The sequence below is a fragment of the Hermetia illucens genome, chromosome 4, assembly GCF_905115235.1.
Source record: "Hermetia illucens chromosome 4, iHerIll2.2.curated.20191125, whole genome shotgun sequence".
Classification (NCBI taxonomy): Eukaryota; Metazoa; Arthropoda; class Insecta; order Diptera; family Stratiomyidae; genus Hermetia; species Hermetia illucens.
In genome coordinates this window covers 133,221,652-133,242,257 of record NC_051852.1, presented here as the reverse complement: position 1 = coordinate 133,242,257, position 20,606 = coordinate 133,221,652, and the positions used below count along the sequence as shown (strand labels likewise).

At 39.8% G+C, this 20,606-nt stretch overlaps 1 protein-coding gene across 1 annotated transcript in view; it reads right to left on the bottom strand.

Annotated features, from left to right (window-relative positions):
• Nucleotides 1-20,606, bottom strand: part of LOC119654302 (transient-receptor-potential-like protein) — a 71,929-nt gene that overhangs the window by 32,395 nt on the left and 18,928 nt on the right. The window contains exons 2-3 of the mRNA XM_038059608.1: nucleotides 4,429-4,588; nucleotides 3,938-4,089 (exon numbers count right to left, since the gene is read on the bottom strand). Of these exons, the coding sequence (XP_037915536.1) occupies nucleotides 3,938-4,089; nucleotides 4,429-4,461 (185 nt within the window). The 5' untranslated portion in view covers nucleotides 4,462-4,588. The remainder of the gene's footprint in view (nucleotides 1-3,937; nucleotides 4,090-4,428; nucleotides 4,589-20,606) is intronic.

Below are 20,606 nucleotides of genomic sequence, written 5' to 3'. Positions count from 1 at the left end.
ACTGTATGTAATTGCTTGCAGAAAACATTCTTTTTCACTATATCAGAATTATCCGTTCATGCATGGCACTGATGCTCTTTTACATGAACGAGAACCTTTTGTTAGAAGTCTATCAGAAACCGACTCCGAGTGAAGAAAATGCGCCTTGTGGTAGCCGTCAAAAGCAACCCGACACCAGCTTCACGTCTACGACCACTTGACACAGAGTACGAAAGCACATTAAATAAGAGAGAGACGTGTACTCTCTAGTTTCATCATCTTGTTTCGTGTAGCCCCAGAATGTTCAACTCATATTGCCGAAATTCTCACTAGAATTGGCGAAAGGAAACCTTCTGATGTCAATCGATACCGTTACTGAGGATTGTGCACCTATTCCAGAAACTAATGATATGCCGTATTCCATATCCAAAGGTCGTAGCCGTGAAATCAGACCCTATCTGAGGTGTAAATGACATTTCGACAGTAGCAAAGTTTCCAGATTTGCAGGTTGCTGAGTCCCATCTATCCTTTTTTGTTGCTCTTTACGAGAAGCAGAGAATACTTATACCCCGAATCAAAGTGGATTCAAGCGGGGTTTCAGTACATTCACAAAATGTATTAACATGCTGCGATGAACTTTATTTAACTAGATATAGAAATGGACAACATTTTCAGGCCTAGACGGCAGACAGGGGCAGTTTCTGAGTGGTTTAAGTGGCCACTTTCTATCCCCTCCACTCCCTCATCTTTACAATTAAGGTCAAAACTAACACTGCTTTGAAAAGAATTAATCCTAACATTCTGCTGGAAATGCTGGAATACGCCGTCAGTTGCACCTTCTTTTCATCGACTTTAAAGCCGCCTATGAAAGGATAGCCAGGGTAAAAGTGTACACGGCCATGAGAAAATTCGGTATCCCCACGAAATTGATAAGATTAACCGGGCTGACCCTGACTAATGTGCGAGACCAGATAAAAGCAGCAGAATCACTACCAAGACCATTCGATATCAACAACGGTCTACGACAAGGGTATGCCCTATCATGCGTCCTGTTTAACTTGGCCCTGGAGAAAGTGATTCGTGATGCTTATGTAAATGCAAGAGGTACGATCCTCTTTAAGTCCACCCAACTACTGATCTATGCTGACAATATCGAAATTATGGGAAGAACCATCCGAGACGTACAAACTGCCTTCATCCAGATCGAGCAGGCGATAATTGGCGCGTGATTTTGGGCTGCACATCAATGAAGACAAGACGAAGTATATGGTGGCAACGTAGGCGCCAAAACCAAAACCGAAAGAACGAACAACATCGAATCGCACTGGTCAAACGACGATAGGACAACTTTGAGATCATTGAAAACTTCTCCTATCTAGGGTCAAAAATTACAACCGGTAACAGCTATGACAATGAAATCCGCGCACGGTTGTTGGCTGCCAACAGAGCCTATTTCAGCTTACAACAACTGCTCCGCTCGAAACGTATCATCATAGGGTCAAAGCTCTTACTGTACAAGACAATGATCTTGTCAGTCCTCATGTATTCCTCGGAGACTTGGGTTCTTAGCAAGAAAAATTCCAAACTCTAGGCCGCGTTCGTGGGAAGAATCCTCCGAAGAATTTTTGACCCCCTACATGAGGATGGACAATTCCATAGCCTACATAACGACGAAATCTATGAACGATTCCATGACCGTCCGGTTGTGGATAAAATCCGGCTCAATAGGTTACGGTAGGCGGGTCACTTAATCCGTATGGATGAGGATGATCCCACCCGGAAAGTCTATAAGGGCAATATCTATGGTAGAAAAAGAAGACGAGGCAGACCCTGCCTGAGATGGAGTGATGGCGTAGGCCAGGACGCCAGACAGCTTTTAGGGATATCGAATTGGTGGACCTCGGCGCAAAACCGGGATGTCTGGAGTTCCTTATTAAGGCAGGCCTAGACCGAATACCGGTTGCTGCGCCCGTTGATGGTGGTGATGCTTCTTGCGACCCTTGAAGTAAGACACGCCGTCAATTTTTCGAGGTGGTGTAACATGCTTGAGGCACTGAAAAATCGTTTCCATACTCCAGGCAACCTAGTGCGAGTTGCACGAATATATAAGAACCGTGCCCTATTCTTCGCGACCCGGGTAGGACAGCGCAGCATGAACGTCACATCAGGGGCGACCCAATATGTCTGATTAATCACATTTGGTCGGATAGGCAGATGATGATGCGGCACTGGTCATCGCATGCACAATTGAGCAAACTCAGCGCACACTGAAAATGATAATGCGTTAAGTAAAGAGATGGATGGCTGAACACAGTTTCTCCCTAGCCCTGGAAAAAAGCCGAAGCCGATGTGCTGATCAGAGGGAGTGTTCCCATAGCCCTCCCTATTCAGGTTAGTGAGCCAGCAGTAATGATGATACCGGGAGTTCTTCCGATCCCTCTCCGTGTTGTCGAGCGGTCTTTATACCTCAGAAAACGCGAGAGAAGTAAGAAAGCTGTCGCATGTGAAGAGAGAGACCGTACTCTTTAGACATGGCAGCAACCTTGGGAAAGAGAATCAAGGAGTCGGTGGACCTCTGAAGGAAGCGCGTTCAGATTAGATTGAAAAGGTGGCGATGTGTTATTCTGGCATCTTAATTAACGACACATGTAGAATCTAAATTCTTCAATCTTAGAAAGATTCTGTTCAATCAAGAAAACTTATAAAACCAAAGAACACTTAGCATTTACAGTAACTGAAAGGCAAGAATAATTCAAATTCTACAAGGAATCTCACTCGTTGTCATAGCTAGGTCATAACTGATGCCAATCTTTCTGAAGTTCCACATTTAATATAGAATTTATTATAGAATCTTTCCTTCACATGAGAAATTTAACATCCCCTGGCGATAGAGAAAAGAGTATCAGGACACTACAAAGGAAACGTATCTAGTTTCAACCAAGGGTCTAGATACTACACACATAAACTATCGAACAGGCTGTGTACTCAAATGTAACTATTTAAGTTTAAAGCCGTTCGACAAAAGTATCTTTGAAACGAACTATTATACAATAGAATGGAAATTACGAGTATTAGCTTGAACACAAAATGCAATTCTCTGGTAAGTTTACCTCTATTTTTCCTATTCAGCAAAGGAAACGTAACGCAAAGTACATTTCTAGTATGATCGGTATCTCGGTATCTACATTGTCCTGCCTTCAATTATTAACGTTCACTTAATCCTTACAAACATTTGCTTACAAAAAATACACGCACAACTTCTATCTCCTCTCCACGTATTCTTCCTAATGATGTAGTGTTACTTTGTCTTCCGGAATATACTGAAGAGGGTCCTTTTGTTCGTTGTTGCTTCGTTTGCTCAGTTTGCTCACTTCCTGGAGAAGTGAGGGTATAAAATTCGATGAAAGGAGGGAGAAAAAAGTTTATACAAAACACAACGGAATCCTGTGGGAGAAGTCAAACTAAATTGCGGAAGTGCTAAACAAAAAACAACCCTATTGTATAGATACTGTAATCGCTGGCCTGGAATACATTTGACGGAGTTTTCTGTTACACGATGCTTTTCTAAGGATAAAATAATAATGGTATAATTCAACGTTATAATCCTGTTCTTGTAATGGTGAAATTCCTGAAATATTGTACGGTGGCTACCACTAAAGGAACTACTTAGTCAGTACTAAAGGTTCTTAAGAGTAGGGAAGGAATTGAGTTAATTAATTAAAGAGGAGAAATTAGTATCTTTAAATGCGAGATATTTTTAAAATGTTCCACTTTTGATCGTGGGAGTTCAATTTCATTATTCGTCTGTCCTACAAATCCAGAGACCCCTCTCTTCCTAGCGTAGCCCCTACAACATCTTGAAATCATCAATAATTCCCAAAACGTACAAAGCCGAATATCTAAATTCATACAAATAAAATGAAATTTATCTCATCTTCAAATAAAAGCAGACATTTACCTTCTGACATTGGCCAAGTCTCCCCGTTCCACGGCAATCATATACTTCTTTTCCTCCAGAGTTAGAGCGGGTGGTAGACTTAGTGACGGCATACCTCCTCCGAAATTCGTTTTCTCTGGAACAGGTGTAGGACAGTCTATTTGAACGCCGACCTGAAATCCAACGAGAAATAATATGTAAAGAAAACAGAACGTTGCGTGAAAGAAAATAATAAAAGTGATTAGAGTCTGATTTGTATCTGTTCTTTCGGAGATATAGAAAATAAAGCAAACATCCAGGCAAGGACCTTCGGAGCTTATGGGACGAAAAATGCGAAATGGGAAAGTTAAGCCAATTTTGATTCTGTGAAATCAGTTTTTTTGGGTATGTTTGGGTGAGTCCATTTGTAATCATTACTAGAATGTTGGTGGAGTTTAGGCTGAACAAACTTAACGAAATGACATGCAGGTTTTTGTTTTTCCTCTGGATTTGATTTATAATTTAATACTTACCCCGGAGGGGGACTTCACAATGTCTTTCGTCATTTTGGTTAGGCCGGAATGTTTTATTTATCAGTAGCAAAGATAAATTTCGCCTCGATGAAAGATACAAATCTGATGTGTATTTAAACTTGTCTAAGATAAAAAGACATCTGGCCTAAATTATTGTATCCTGAAAGTAAAAATAATTGCAATTTAGTTAAGGATGTACTAAAGTTAAAGTGGATGTGGAAGGGGGCAACTGATTAATTTATACAGTGGCCTTGCCCTAAATTATGAGTCTGTTCAGAAACTATTCGATAAATGATGTTGTCAATAATAAAGTAAGAACCCTGGTCAGGTCAGACAAGAGAGGGATGGAAAGGAAGGGATTCCCCTGGACCCAGAGTTTCCTCGGGAACGAAAAAAACTGATAATTAGGGTGCCCGAATAATTTTCACTACAGATTCATATAATTTTCACCCCGGCCGTAATTTTTTCGCAGAATTTTCACCCCAGGCCAGTTTTCTCTCTGTGGTGCTCATCTTGAAGGCAGGATCATCGAATCACAGTCAGTCAACTTTAAGGCGAAGTCGGTACTGGTGTTGGCCTCAGTGGATTCTCAGGAAATTTCGTCCAAAAAATACGAATTCTTAAGCAGAACTAGCATTTGGATTTTGCATAGGATACACGTTGGGCTGTCACTTAATTGGGTGGGCGTTTCCTCCAAACTTTTCAGTGTAGTATGATTTGCATTTGTTTCCATAAGTGTTGTGAATTTGCATGGTGACTACCGGTTCCGCGGATCAAAGGTAACTCACAGATAATAAGGTGGCCCACTACTCAAAGGCAGCGGTGAGAAAACGGAGCAGCAGCTCTGTCGGCCAAAACAAAACCAAGTAGCCGAGGAGAACCTCCTTGTGGTTACACCGGGAAACGCTGTATTCACTTCAGTTTTCTGCCGTGATGCAGTAGACGAATGCTCTAAGGACAATCAGGGCAATCAGATCTGAGTCTGCACAGGGACTCATCTACAGTAGCTTCGTTCACGACACCTTACCTTACTAGTGCCATGGGAACCGAGATAGCCCTTAAAGTTACATGTTCCAGGAGAATTCCTGGAGGATATGAATTCAACTCGGTTGTTGCGGTTGGCCTCCTACTGGGAGCTTCATGGGAGTTGTGATACCGGGGTACCGGGTACCGTACTCCAAAGTTCAGTAGAGATTTGGGTAGGTCTTGCGTCTACCAGTATGAATAAACTGAGCAACGTATTCAGTATAGACTGCTACCATTGTGTTTGTTTCAACAGGCCTCTGCTGGTGGGGACAAAATCAATCCGTGTCGTCAATCTGCAGAGACATGTTCAGCCATGGCCACCCCTCACTTAAAAGATTGAGTATTTTCCTTAAAGCGAAGATTTCGTGTTTCAAAAAAGTGAGAAACAGTTTGTCCTCAAAACTTAAAATAACCCAGAGAAGGTTTGCAGATTGATTCTAAAATATAGTAATATTTCATTATTTGAACAGATATTAATATGGGATTTATTGATGCCTAGATATCTCACGAAGGTAACATCATAGCTTTTTTTTCATTTCCCGGTTATTGTGTACTTTCTTTAGATTCTTTAGTAGTAAGACGAACACAAAGACGAATATAAACTTTTCTAACGATTTTTGAACCCAAAGGACAACATTCTCCTAGCAAACCGTCGCACCATAAAAACGATTTAAGCTACCACTTTCTAACTCCCGTCCCGTCTCTTACAACTTTTGTCAGAATTAATCTCTGCCTCACTACAGCCGCGAAGGTCCAAAGCTTCAATCGTTTCGTTACATTTCATCCGGGTGAGTATAACGATTCCGGTATAAGTTGCGTTCGTTAGCAGGTGGGAAGAAAACGAATGAGCACCAAAACTGATGTGGAATATAGCTCAGTGGGTACCAACTCATTACCCTCTGAATGCCGATATGCGACTTTCCAGGAGTCAAGCCTCTCGTCGATTTAGATGTTTAGTTAGTAGTGATAGCCACCCCTTATACAAAGTGGTCCTACCATTAGAAAAAATCCCTACAGAACTAGACTGGGGGTAAAACCCTACAATAGTGCTGGACCACAACGGACCTCTTAGCACCTACGCTCTTGATAACCATATGAGTACCGACAGTGAAGACAACAATAAACAAGTAGGACGTTACACCACATGCAAACTTGTACATCAAATGGAGATATAATACATTTTCATAATATTGATAACCGAGTGGTAACAACTAAGAAGAGAAAAGTTGAGAAATCAGGCAGCAGAGCAAAGGCCAATATTGGCCTACCACAAAGGCCCCAACAAAAAATCAGCAGACTTATTTCTGAGATAAGTACATCAAGAGAGATAAAACAAACATTAGTGGCGCGCGAGCCAAATGGAATTTGTGCTGTTTGAAAGGAAACTGCAATCGGAAAAGGCTCAGGATACGCTAATCCTGAACCCATGAAGAGGCAACCATTCGAGATTAGGCCACCAGCGGGAAATGCTCTCAAGAAATCCAAATCTAAATTCAAGAAGAAGGAATCCTCGAAGAAGTGAAATAATTTCTGAAGCTATTAATCAAAATCATCGAGGGACACAATTCCGAGAAATATTCCAGGAGTTAAGACTTGTCCTATTTATGAGGAAACGAGATTTGCTCCGATGTCAAAACCAGTGAAGTATGGAGGTCAGATAAGCTCTCATAAATCTGTCAAGTATGAAGGCATACAAATATTAAGCGAAGCACAAAAGCAATGTTCGAATTTGGAAGGACTATCGGAAAGTAACTTAGTTATTAGCCATTATTTTGGGCAATAGTGCCAATAAATCAGACCTACGCAAATGGTGATAAGCCGAAAAAAGAAGCTGGACGAACAAATGATCCTTTCAGTTTTTGGACAATACAAGCCAAGAAAGTTGCTAATGTTGCGAAAACCGTGACACCCGCATCAATAAGCGCAAAGGAGAAGGAACCTTAACAAGTCGGGAAACCGGACGCTGGACCCTTCAGGTATGAAAGGTTTTGTGTATTTCTTATATAGGGACATTTGAGTATGCATTTGTCCCATCAGTACGTAGCACGTACATATTATTTGAGAGTATCCACTTTCGGGTGATATTGGCATTCATAGTCTTGAATTTGCAAAGAAGCGGCAACTTTGACGTATTATAACTTTTTTCGTAATAGTGCGATTTTCATCAAGCTTACTAGGATCATGCTCTATGTTATAGTCTAAATTTTCGTGGTGCTAGAATGAATTTGAGGGGGGTTTATAGTAGTACACTATTATTAACTTTATTTGAACAGATATCGGCGTTGGAAGTATTTCAGAGTCCAGGCACCATATAGTGACAGCCTCCTGTTGTTTTTCAGATTTTTTGGTTTGTTAGTTTCTGAAAATGGATCCGTTTAAGATATGATCACTTTCGACCCCTCGCATTCCCTACCTTTTCAACAAATGTCACAACTTCGGAAAGTACTGGAGAGACGTTTGATTTGATACCCCAAGTTAATATATTTGGTGAAAAAAATGTACACCCCCTTTTGCATGTATGGGGACCTCCCCTTAAATTTGACATAAAAGGATGTAACTGTATGCGGGAGTGTTCACAGTTCCCGCCAGTCCACCAAATTTGGTGTCAATCGCTGCAACCGTCTCCGAGAAAATGCGTGTGACGGGCAGACTGACGGACAGACAGACAGTAAACCAATTTTAAAAAGATTTTCTTTTATACAAAACCTTAAAAAGAAGCCGCGGAATCTTAGTATGTTCTTGCAAAGAAAAAGGGCGACGTGCAAAAGGAGAAAAGCAGTAGCAGTATTGCCGTAAAAGGGCTCGTTGCAACCGGTAGTCTCTCTACTTCTACCCATTCTAAGATCTTTCTCAGTTAGAGAAAGACTGGGAATATCGTTCAAATGCCGAAGAAGGGTACCCATCTGAACACAACAGCCGGAGGGATATTCACGTAGTTGCTGCCATTCAGAAAATATTAACTGCCATTCTGAAATACATCAGAAAACACTAAGGAAGAAGTAGGCTGGTTTCCGTAACTATCCCTTTTGCCCTGAATGTAGTTGCACAATTAGTTGCACAATTCAAGACGCCAGAACAGGTCATGTCAACAGTTTAAATGATTATCTGAATGTTGGTATGAATTTGCAAAGCACCATCGTTGAAATACCGAAGTGACATGAAAAATACCCTACAATGATCTCTGTAAAAATGAAAAACCACAAAAAGCGAGAATAATTGTTGATTTACTGCAACTACGTAGGGAAAAGAAGAAAGAAAATGAAAGTGGCTTAAGCAGGTGATAATCTTACACATTCCTGCAACCTGGTGCAGAAATATCTTTCTAATATTTCTCCTCATATAACGAAAAAGATAAACAGACGGACATTGGATGGGTAAACAAGTATCAATAAGGTAATATTGCAAACCTTAAAATGGGAATTTGGGGGAAAAGCTTTATGTAGTGATAACTACTACTATTCAGAATTCTAGGTAACCAGCGGAAATCGTAATCGACTAGTTATCAAAAGAAATCAAAAGAAGTTATCTTTGAAACTTCTTTTGATTCCACGCAGTATTTCCTTTTTTCCGACTGCAAAGCGTTTCTAACATTTTCATAATCCAGTTCCCCCTTTTCTATATCCCAGCTTGATTCGATAATATTATAATAAAAAATAATGCCTCTACCTTAACGTTAGAACTTTCCTAAATCCTAAATCTCATTTAATTACTACCCATTTACATATTTCCAAAAACCGAAATGTATTCAAAAACGGTTAGTGATCCTTTTTTGAATAAATTTAGTATCAGCATGCTATGCAGCTACCCATAATAGTGTGCCATTACATATATTTTGACTATGCATTTCCCCTAAATAACACTGAGGCATTTTTATGCGCTATGCTGTGAAATTGCGGATGGACGCGACAATTATCCCGTCATTGTCCAAGAAAGAAACATAATTTGAGTAAGAAAAGCATATATTGGTTTGGATAGAAAATCTTTTTGACAATTTAATGCATTTTATTAGCACAGGCTTACTTTTCCATAAATTATCCCTTAAATGCCTAATCATTTTTACTCACGTGAGCGAACTGAAAGACGGATTGATTCAACTAACCTCCCATAAAGGAGTCATTGCCTAGATTCGCCTCTAACCATCCGTAAGCGCTTACATTATCTACAATACATAGAAGTCGAGAATTGCGTTGTGTTTTGATGGAATTTCATTAATTAAACTTTGAACCTAACGTAAATATGCGGATCGTGCGGAATTCAATCACGCCACCATTTCAGACAACGCACAAGGATTTTCCTTTATTTCACTCGTAATTACCTGCACGCTTGCCCCATCACCAAGCAACCTATCCCCGATCTTCGATAATCTCTTCCAATTCTCTGTATGCCTGCATACATTCCGCCGAGTTGGTCCATCCCTAAATATGTATCTCGCGAAGTTCTTGACGTGCTGTTTATGCCCCTGATGAGATTATTCTTAAAAATCCTCAGACTGGCTGTAATTTGTTTATTGATTTACCACATTAGTAATAGAAACGAAGATTTTTACTATTCATAAAATCTGTGAAATCGGAAGGCATGCTGTGAACTTGCTGCTCCGTTCATATTGAAATCCCACGAGCGTCTCGGATCTCACCTGCTCGTCGGAAAAATGGAAATAATCACCGTTTTCAAGGTGGGCCAACTCAATGGTGGGGAATCAAAAAGAAGATCTTTCCGCAAGCTTATTCCAGGAGTCGGCTCATCATAATTATTGCAGATTTTATGAGAATCGTAAAAATTCATTGCATTTTTCAATTTTTTTGTTTAACTAATCTGGGATTGATGACGTGAGGCGAAGAGTGACGCCATAGTTTCCTAAGACTTCCAGAGAAAACATGCATGATTTGTGCACGGGTTGAAGATGTGATTGGGAAACTTGAAATGAGGAAAATTTTACACCTGCTGTGCTGATAGTTTCTATTGAGTTTTGAATGAAATGTATCGGGCGGATTGATGGGTCTGATAACATATTTTCGAGAATTTTATGCCAATTGGTGGTGCCACGATTTATTGGCAGAATAAATTATAAACTTAGGATTTTATTTATTAATGGACAGTTGATTGGGCAGTTTATGCAATTATTCATTTCTATGGTTGCAACGACCCCAATTTGAAAATTTTCCAGATAATAGACTCCAACAGAACAGCGTAGAGTCCCAAGGGGGTCTAAAATGCGGAAGGAGTTACATAACATGAGTTATACCTACAAATCCAGAGAAGCAGTGAGTAATCTTTGTTATTTTTTTAGTACTGAAACGTAAAAACCTTATCTATTAGATTCTCATATATTAAAAACATCCTCGTCTGCTCCGATATAGCCTCCATGGGACTACCATTTAAATGTATTTTTATGCACTGGGATTTTCCTCAGGTTCTCGTGGTTAGAACTCTAACAGTTTTCCTTTGTTCTGAATTGAGTACCTACTCAATTATATCGTCTAGCGTTACGTTTAAGGAGCTTTGTTTAACCCCGTCCACGCAATCTGAATCAGAGATAATGAAACATTACGTGTCCTTGGTCTTCTAATGTACTAGAGTATTGGTTAAAAGATAGTTTGTATCACAAGGGATGGGACTTGAAGATTCGGCGTTGACATCTCGGCAATCTAAAATAAAGATGCGTCAACTGACCCTCCAGGTTAGAAGCACTGAAATAGGCTGGCAATCACAGTGTTAAGTCCCAAGCTGAGCTGGCTGACTGCAGGAATGAGAATGATGATTATTGAATGCAGTGAACACAGAGAGCTGATGATCACTCAAATTCCTCTGCCGCGCCAAGACCCGATTAGTGTATAGTGCACCATTGAGGTTATGGAACAAATGGGTATCCAGAATAATCTCAACACCATACGGTGGCTGCTTCAAGGCGACAAACAGGGAAGAAGGTGAGGCAGATTTGACGGATTGTCAGCAGCTACCAGGTTGCCTCTCGTCGGCGAGGTATCAATTTTAATAAACCTTTCAGCGAATAGTAAAGTAGATGTAACATAGAACGTCTAAAATATTACAGCTACGATAACACCCGATTATTTAACCTAACCTAACATCAGTAATTTATCCTTTACTAAAAAATAGCATTTAAAAATCAGTCTAATCGACCACACTGACATAGTTTTGGAATTGGAAAACTAAGATGCTTCGTTTATTAAGAGGTGTTTCATGATGAATAGCATCAATCCATCAGACTGTAGGGATGCGAGTAATATCACCTTAGCAGGTAATCTACTATCATATCACTTGAGAAAGAAATAAGTGTTATTACCCGGTACTATCACAAGCATTGCCCTTCATTGCCCTAACCGTACATGTCACCAACATCACATATTACATTTGGCTGCCAGTACCAAATATTACTTTCGCAAAAGTGATATTTTGCTCGCATTTATCACATTCGTAGCGTAAAATGTAGGACAGCAGACATGAATGAGAAATAAACCTTTCTTGCAAGGGATGAAAAAAGCAAAAAATCCCTTCTATAGTATAATAGTAAGATATTTCTTCATGGAAAAACGGAATTATGATTGTTACAAAGGAGCATGTATTTTCTATTGCTATCCTTTGCTCTACATTGCAATGAATCCCAATTTCTTAAAAGTTCCGAAATTATTTTTCCTGACCAAAGTCAGCCAAAATAACAGAGAATCGTTACGCAAATGATTGACGGCATCAGCACTCCACTAAATAGTGTGGCGTTTCGAACGATCCATTACAGTATTGCTTAGTACTTTTTTCTGACTTATAATATGATATCATATCGGTACGGACATTACCAAACATTACTTATCACGAGGAAAATATCATTATCACTTATATATTGAGTCATGATGAAGTAATGTAATGATGTTAAGCGATGTGGTGCTGTTTGGCAATGCTTGGATTGCGATCGGCGATATTGATGTGATACTACATACATTACTCACCAATCTTAACTTTCCACAAAGTTCAAAAAGGATGCAGATCTCAACGAAGATTCTTCGTTGTGGATGCTAAGAGAGACATGGAGACAATCTTTTATAAAAAAGGAATCGAGAAAACTTGCGTTGTACCACCCCAAGTGAATAATAATATCTTATTTATGCTTCTATTCTTCTCCTAATCCTTCCTACTAGTATCCTTCGCCGTGATGGCGCCGTTCGGAAGCGTATCGATAAAGGAAGTCCAATACTTGTTCGAAGAATGGATCACAACACACGAAAACTCATCCGAATGGAGGAAGAAGACTAAACTGTGTAAGAAACTGGCCTTCCCATGCATGAATGAACCCTATTTCACATTCAAAAGTAAATTTTATGAAACAACCTCCGGGGCAGCAATGGGCAACCCCTTCTCACCGCTGCTATGCGAGGTATTTATGGAAAATGAACACAAGGATGCTGGGGCAGTCCCAAGATTCTGTATCAGATACGTGGACGATGCATTAGCAATCAAGGGAAGATGGAGATTGAAAAGGAAGGGGAAAGAGGAGATTTTGAATTCGACATGTACAGGAAGCCGACCTAGACACAACGACTCATCACATAAACCTCAAACCTCGATTTCCACCATAAGATGGCGGCATACAAGTTTATGATTCACAAGATGGTCACAACACCACTCAACGAAGAGAGAAGGAATAAAGAAATTAACTACATCCTGGAATCATCCAAGGAAAACGGGTACAAAAGGAACCTCATCGAAAATCGGATCAAAAAGGAACTACGACAGGCCTCCAGACAGCAACTTTCCACACTTCTCTAGGAGGCGAACACAGAACCTAAGCAATGGATAACATTAAGCTACTCGGATCGCACGCAGAATATCAAAAGGCGGCTACATAAACGTGGATCACGGATCACCTCGACCAGCAAACGATACCTACCTAGGAACCGGTTGAAATCAGTCAAGGACAAAAAAGAGTGTACGGAAAAAAGCAGTATTTATAAGATTTCCTGTCCAGACTGCGGCAAGATTTATGTGGGGCAAACAAAACGGCTAGTCCGCACCAGAGTCTTAGAATACACAAAGGAGGCCGAATCCGCTAAAAACAAGAATAACACGGACTAAAAGTCCGCGATTGCCAAACATATAATAAAGCAGGGACACCATTTTTCGTTGGACAACGCCAGTATTTTGAAGGAAGCGAACCACGTTAGAAAACTAGACTCCTACCAGAGCCTCCACATATCGAAAATTCCCCCGATTCCTGGAAATTGATTCGTAACTTTGACAATCTTCGTCATTCAAAAGGCTAAAATACTTTAAAGACTAGAGCCTACCCATCGATGTAATTGAAAAGTCACTAGTTCATCTTGATTAGTTGAGATTCCATGCCATCTTGACCTCTCTTTCCCATCTTTGCCCCGCACGTCAACGATGGCCGACTTAGATCGCCTCATCCCGTCAATCTATCGGATAATCGCAATAGTCCCTGAAAAATCAGCTGACATGAAATTTTAAAGAACAGAAAAAGAAATATAGGTACGACCACGTACGAGGAACCAATCTCACGTAGACGTGCAGCCACGATCAAGGGAGGAAATCCTTTGCGGTATGCATCTTCGAACTCATTCATTGTCCCCAAACCTGAAATATGGTTTGTAATAGGATCAAAATAACAGTATCGTTGGAACCTTCTAACGTTCAATAGAACAAGTGTATTAGGAGAACTTCCTTAGCAAGTTTTGGGATATGACGTAATATTTTTGGTGGAACGAAACGCCCTGGATGCACAATAAATGGAACATGATCGCATGTGGAAACGATGGCACGCTTTCGCCACAAACCTCTTAAACATTCTACTGCAGTCAGACCTATCAGCGAGAAACTATGTGTGATTAATTTAAAGCTATAATTGTTCAATGTGTGACTGATCAATTATCATGGACCAAGTGAGAACAAGGAGAGAACAACCAAAGACAAATTTTAATATATCACGCATATAATATTTAGCGTTAGTATGACATGGAAATTGGTACTAGAGGATTTTAACGCAAAAGCACGACATAGGCACAGTTTCCACTACATAAAATAAAGAAAATGGTCAGCTTCTGGTCGGCTTTCATCATCATTATCAACGGCGCAATAACCGGTATCCGGTCTAGGCCTGTCTTAATAAAGAACTCCAGACATCCCGGTTTTATGCCGAGGTCAACCAATTCGATATCCCTAAAAGCTGTCTGGCGTCCTGACCTACGCCATCGCTCCATCTTATGCAGGGTCTGCCTCGTCTTCCTTTTCTACGATAGATATTGCCCTAATAGACATTCCGGGTGGAATCATCCTCATCCATACGGATTAAGTGACCAGTCCACCGCAACCTGTTGAGTCGAATTTTATCCGCATCTAGACATCGGTCGTAAATTTCGTCGTTATATAGGCTACGGAATCGTCCATCCTCATGTAGGAGGCCAAAAATTCTTCGGAGGATTCTTCTCTCGAACGCGGCCAAGAGTTCGCAATTCTTCTTGCTAAGAACCCAAGTCTCCGAGGAATACATGAGGACTGGCAAGATCATTGCCTGGTACAGTAAGAGCTTTGACCCTATGGTGAGACGTTTCGAGCGGAACAGTTTTTGTAAGCTGAAATAGGCTCTGTTGGCTGACAACAACCGTGCGCCGAATTTATTGTCGTAGCTGTTATGAGTTGTGATTTTTGACCCTAGATAGGAGAAATCATCTTCCGAAATATAATAATAAAGCGGGTCCATATTGGCTTTTGGGAAGCTAATCATTTTTAATATATACATAGTATAGCCATAAGTTTCGTCAATCGATGCGTATAGGCCGCCGAAACTGGCAACACTGCGAACGAAGAGTACCTAACCATACCCCACTTTCGTCAGATTTTCAGGTTTCGTAGATCAGTAGCGCATGAACGACAAAACAATGAAGTTTGGTAACTACGAAAATAGAATCGCGATTATTGCATGGCACCAATGTGAGAATACCCCGAGAAGATCTACAGTTTGTTGAAAAAGCTGCCGGTAAACGAACGATTCGTTTTAAGGACATTAGCTCGATACCGCGAAACAGCTAATGTGGTTGACTGGCCACAGGAGGGGCACCCGCGCTCCGTACATCAAACAAATGTCGTGCAAGTTATGTATAAACACTCACAATCCAATATCGATAAGGAATTGCATTTCTTCAACAAACCAAAAGATAAGAAAATAACATCTTAAGAAACAAATGTGTATCTTATCTGATGGTTACGAAGAAATGTAACGTGATCATAAAACGAGAGGATAAGGACCGAACTGTGTTCTATGATAAGAAATCAACAGAGCAAAGTCGTTCTCTTGTCATTTAACATATGGTTACTTATCCATACTATAAATATGAGAACGACTATTGAATCGTTGCTCATTACGTAACTGTCAGTATTAGAGTTAAGATATATTTTTTTTAATAATAAATATTATTATTATCACAATTTTTTTTTGTTGTTTTAAATTGAACAAGTATTGTTCATTTAACTTGCATACTGTGCGTGAGCGTGTTCGTCGCAATCCTCTCCGCACGCTGAAACGAATGTCGTCGAAATGGGAATTTCAACTGGAAGTGTGAGCCGTATTTTATGAGAAGAACTCGCTTTCGATATGTACCGGCGGTACATTAGCCATATGTTAACGCCAAAACTGAAGGAAATATGGCGAACTCAGTGTGCTGCTCTTCTGCAACGATTTCCTGGTAAAAAGTATCGCAAAATTCAATTTTCTGATGAAAAAGTGTTTACCATCAACGAAAAATTCAACCGACAAAATGATCGAGTAGATGCTCACAATTGTTATGAAGCCAAAGAAAATGCTCTGCGAGTCCAACGTCGTTGCCATCCGACTTCTGTCATAGTATGGTGGGGCGTCTCATATTACGGAGTAACTAATATTCATTTCTGCGAAGGTGGCGTCAAAACCAATGCGAACGTGTACGAAAAGATGTTAAAGGGTGTAGTCCAATCATTGAGTGAATTTCTATTCCCTGGAAAGTCGTGGTGCTTCCAGCAGGACTCGGCCCCCGCTCACAAAGCCATGATAATTCAGCAGTGGTTAGTGGCGCATGTTCCTGACTTCATAGCCGCGGATGAATAGGCCTCAGGCAGCCCAGATTTGAATCCTCTGGACTACAGCCTTTGGGCTTAGTTAGAGAAAACTGCCTGCGACCGGACTTACACCGATTTGGAGAGTTTGAAGGACAGCGTGCGTGCATTTCGAGAAATGCCGCTTCATACCGTGCGTGAAGCTATTGATGAATGGCCTCACAGACTAGCTGCTAGCTGTTAGCGGCGGCTATTTTGAATAATTTTTTTTCGTTTGAAGGCTCTATGTTTCCCTTTTCTAATGGTGGACTTTTCGATTGATTTGGTTTATTACTTCCTGAGAAATAAAGATTTGTTTGACAGACAGAACTTATGGCTATACTATGTATAAACTGTCTTATGTTATTCCTTTTTGTATTTCACTCTTAACTCTTACGAAAATTTCACTAATTTTACAAATAATCACCCACAATACAGAATAAAAAGAAAAAAATACCCGTGTTTCAATTACCACTGCAAATCAGCTGAAATTATGGGAATAGCTCATATTTTTTAAACCTACGCCAGATATTAAAAATCTTTTTTCATATCCATGCATTATTTGGGATAAACTTCTAGAATCTACGCAAAATACCAAATTTTATTTTGCTCGCAAACAGATGCCACTTACTTGCCTGTGCAGATAGCCTCATTCATAAATTTCGTGCATCCAAAAATTTCAAAAATGCGAAAAAAGATGTTCATAATCAATCAAAAATAAATATTCAGGCGTGTTCGGAAAATTTTTATCTACTTTTCATCAATTGATAATATTGTAATATCAACAGGACAAATTTTTTCACATAGCATACGCATGAGTACGAAATATTGCATCCATGCTCAGTAAAGGGAAAACAGCAGGTAGAAATGTTTACAATTTTCACGATTATAGGCAGAAAAAATCGGGTAAAATCGCCATGGTAGGTGTTAACTGTTGAAGCCTAAATGAAAATTTATAGAAAAATTCTAATACTCGATTCTCGTATTCAATTGCCAATCATTGCACATTCATTGAATACTAAATGACTATGAAATTTATGGCATTTAATCGTTTTAAAAATTTATAGATAACCATTGAAATTATTATTTATGCGGAATTAGTTTTGAATTCAATTAAAGAATCTAAACGCAGTTATCTAAAATGAATATCTTTACCTGGTAAGCTGTCCCTGCAAAATGATGCTACAAAAACCACTCTTTCAATTCACAACCGAAATGAATAGTTTTTTTATCTTCCCCTTACATCTCTTAATAACTTGATAAATAAACTCTATTTACTAAATTTACATTCCAGGGAACTAACGAAGTAATTTCAAAATCATCTGCACAAAATTTCAATTACTACACATCACACTCAAAATTCAACGTATATAAAATATCTTTAATAATTTTTTATCACTCAGATCTTCGAACCACGTAAATCCCGTAGTTTCAAGAGATCCTTTCCATTTCTTTCCGAATGATATACTGGCGAATAAGTGTTGAGTGAACCATGAAATCTGGATGTTTACAGAAAATCTGAATCTGGGGGAAAAGGAGAGATCTCCAGTAGAGATTTGGCTTATTGTTTATAATCGATTTTCATAATAAAAAAAGATCAAATTGGCAACGCGCAGATGCTTGGTATATCACTTTCGATCAGCACTGCAGATCGCTTTTGAATTGTTTTCTTTAATATTATTATTAAACGGCTACTTAGTTGCGGAAATTTAACAAAAAAACTCCACTCCTTACTATTTCATTCATGTTTAACCTTCTCGGAGAGGCCTATCTAAACAAATATCTTTGAAAAATTACAGCTGACGCAAGTGGCGTTAAGAGGATCCACGAGCGCATTCCTAATCAGTGGAAAGCAGGTTTTATTAATAAATTCTTCTCGACCTTGAAAGGTTTATTTCGAGTTGAGAGCAATGGCACTATAAAATCTTCGCGGCATACCTTCAAGATAAAATGTCCTGGCGACCCATATTACAAAATGCAAACAGCATTTAAGAGAATGTAAAAAGCATCACGGTTGAAAATCCAAGAAGGATCAATATTTTGTCATAGAGATCCCTTTAGGTGAGCCAAAGAGATTTCCGTACTGGGACAGGTTATCGTTATGAAAAGACCTAAAACCACCAAAGCTTCTTTAACGCGCAACCCCTAGACTTCCCTAATAGTAATTTTAATACGCAATTGCAACCAGTCGTACGGCAGTAGAGAGTACTAACAGAAATTCATTCTGTAACTCTTATATATAACTAATAAAAAGAATATTTACTAACTATACATTCAACTCTAATTTATAGCCGACTTTTTGGATACATTTTTTAAACCGAACTGACTGAGAGTAGAGCTCAGATTCTTTTATTCTTCGCTGAATATTCCAGTAAGGGTTAGTATCCTCTGCATTCCCCATGCTGATTTGAATGCCCGTCCTTCGGATTCCGCATCATTGACCAACTTTAAGACTCTTTTTTGTATCAACCATTTATCTCTTTCATTGACTGCAATCGCGGCCACAATTTCATTTATCTACTGGTAACAGCTATCTACTGTTTAGTGTCACTTTAACATGTGCTAGCGTAACTCATTTCTAGTCTGAAATATTTAAAACTTGCTTTTCCTATTCGCTAGTGTTAATTTATTAGCCCTGCAAATACCGAAGTCTAAGACTTGGTAAGTCTAAGACTTGTTAGCACTGATGAAAGCAACAAGTGGTAATTCCATGTCTTCTACATGCCACTGCTTCAGCTCCCTACAATTTTTCGAGAATCTTTCACCATTCCGCCCCTGTTCTACGCCATATAGTTCAAGTGCGACCTACTCATTGGCCGCCTTTGAATAAGGAATTCCATTGCATGACATAACCCACAGTAAAATTGTTGCCTTTCCTCGATGTGTAAGCTATCCATTGCCACCTCTACTTTCTGATTATCACTTCCAAAAGCATTTAGCCTGAAAGAGTTGATATTGTCTCAGACCTGATTACTACGCCGAAATGACGCAGCGTGAATTGATAAAATGCTGCCCCCATATAGCAGCAGGGAAAGAACAGCCTAAATTCAATGTTGTGACGAAAATGAAGAAAATTTTCCTATTTCTCCTTCAAGAAGAGAGCAAACTGATTCCCGAAACACGATATTCGCTTAATAAATCACACAAGCTACTAAATTACTCCAAAATGACATCTTTTGTCAATGTTGATGTTTCGATAACTCCATTTCCAGATTTTGGACAAAACAGTGAAGTATCCGGTCAAAGTCTGCTTTAGTAACGAACTCCAGACATCCCGGTTTTCCGCCGAAACCCACCAATTCAATATCCCTAAAAGCTGTCTGGCGTCCTGAGCCATGTCATCGCCCCACCTCAGACAGGGTCTGCTTCATCTTCTTCTTCTCCCATAGATATTGCCCTTATCGACTTCCCGGGCTGGATGATCCTCATCCATTCGGAGCCGGATTTTATCCACGAGCAGATGGTCATGTTATCGCTCATAGATTTCGTCGTTATGTAGGCTACGGAATCGTCAATCCTCATGTAGAGGGCCAAAAATCCTTCGGAGGATTTTACTCTCAAACGCCACAATCAGTTCGCACTTTTTCTTCCTAGGAACCCAAGTCTCCGAGGAATACGTGTGGACTCGCAAGATCATTGTCTTGTACAGTAAGAGCTTTGACCCTATGGTGAGAGGTTTCGAGCAAAACAGATTTTGTAAGCTAAAATGCACTCTGTTGACTGCCAACAACCTTGCCCGAATTTCATCGTCATAACTGTTATCGACTGTGATTTTCGACCTTAGATAGGATAAATCAACGGCCTCAAAGTTGAAGTCCCCTATCTTTATTCTTCTCGTTTGACCAGTGCGGTTTGATGTCATTAGTTGGTTGGTGTTTGGTGCTGACGTTGCCACCAATCTGGACAAAGACAATTTGTACGTCTCGAGTCGTTCTTCCCATGATGTCAATGTCGTCAACATAAGCCAGCAGTTGGGTGAACTTGAAGAGGATAGTGCCTCTCGCATTAACATCTCCTTCGTGAATCACTTTCACCAGAGTCAGGTTAAAGAGGACGCATGA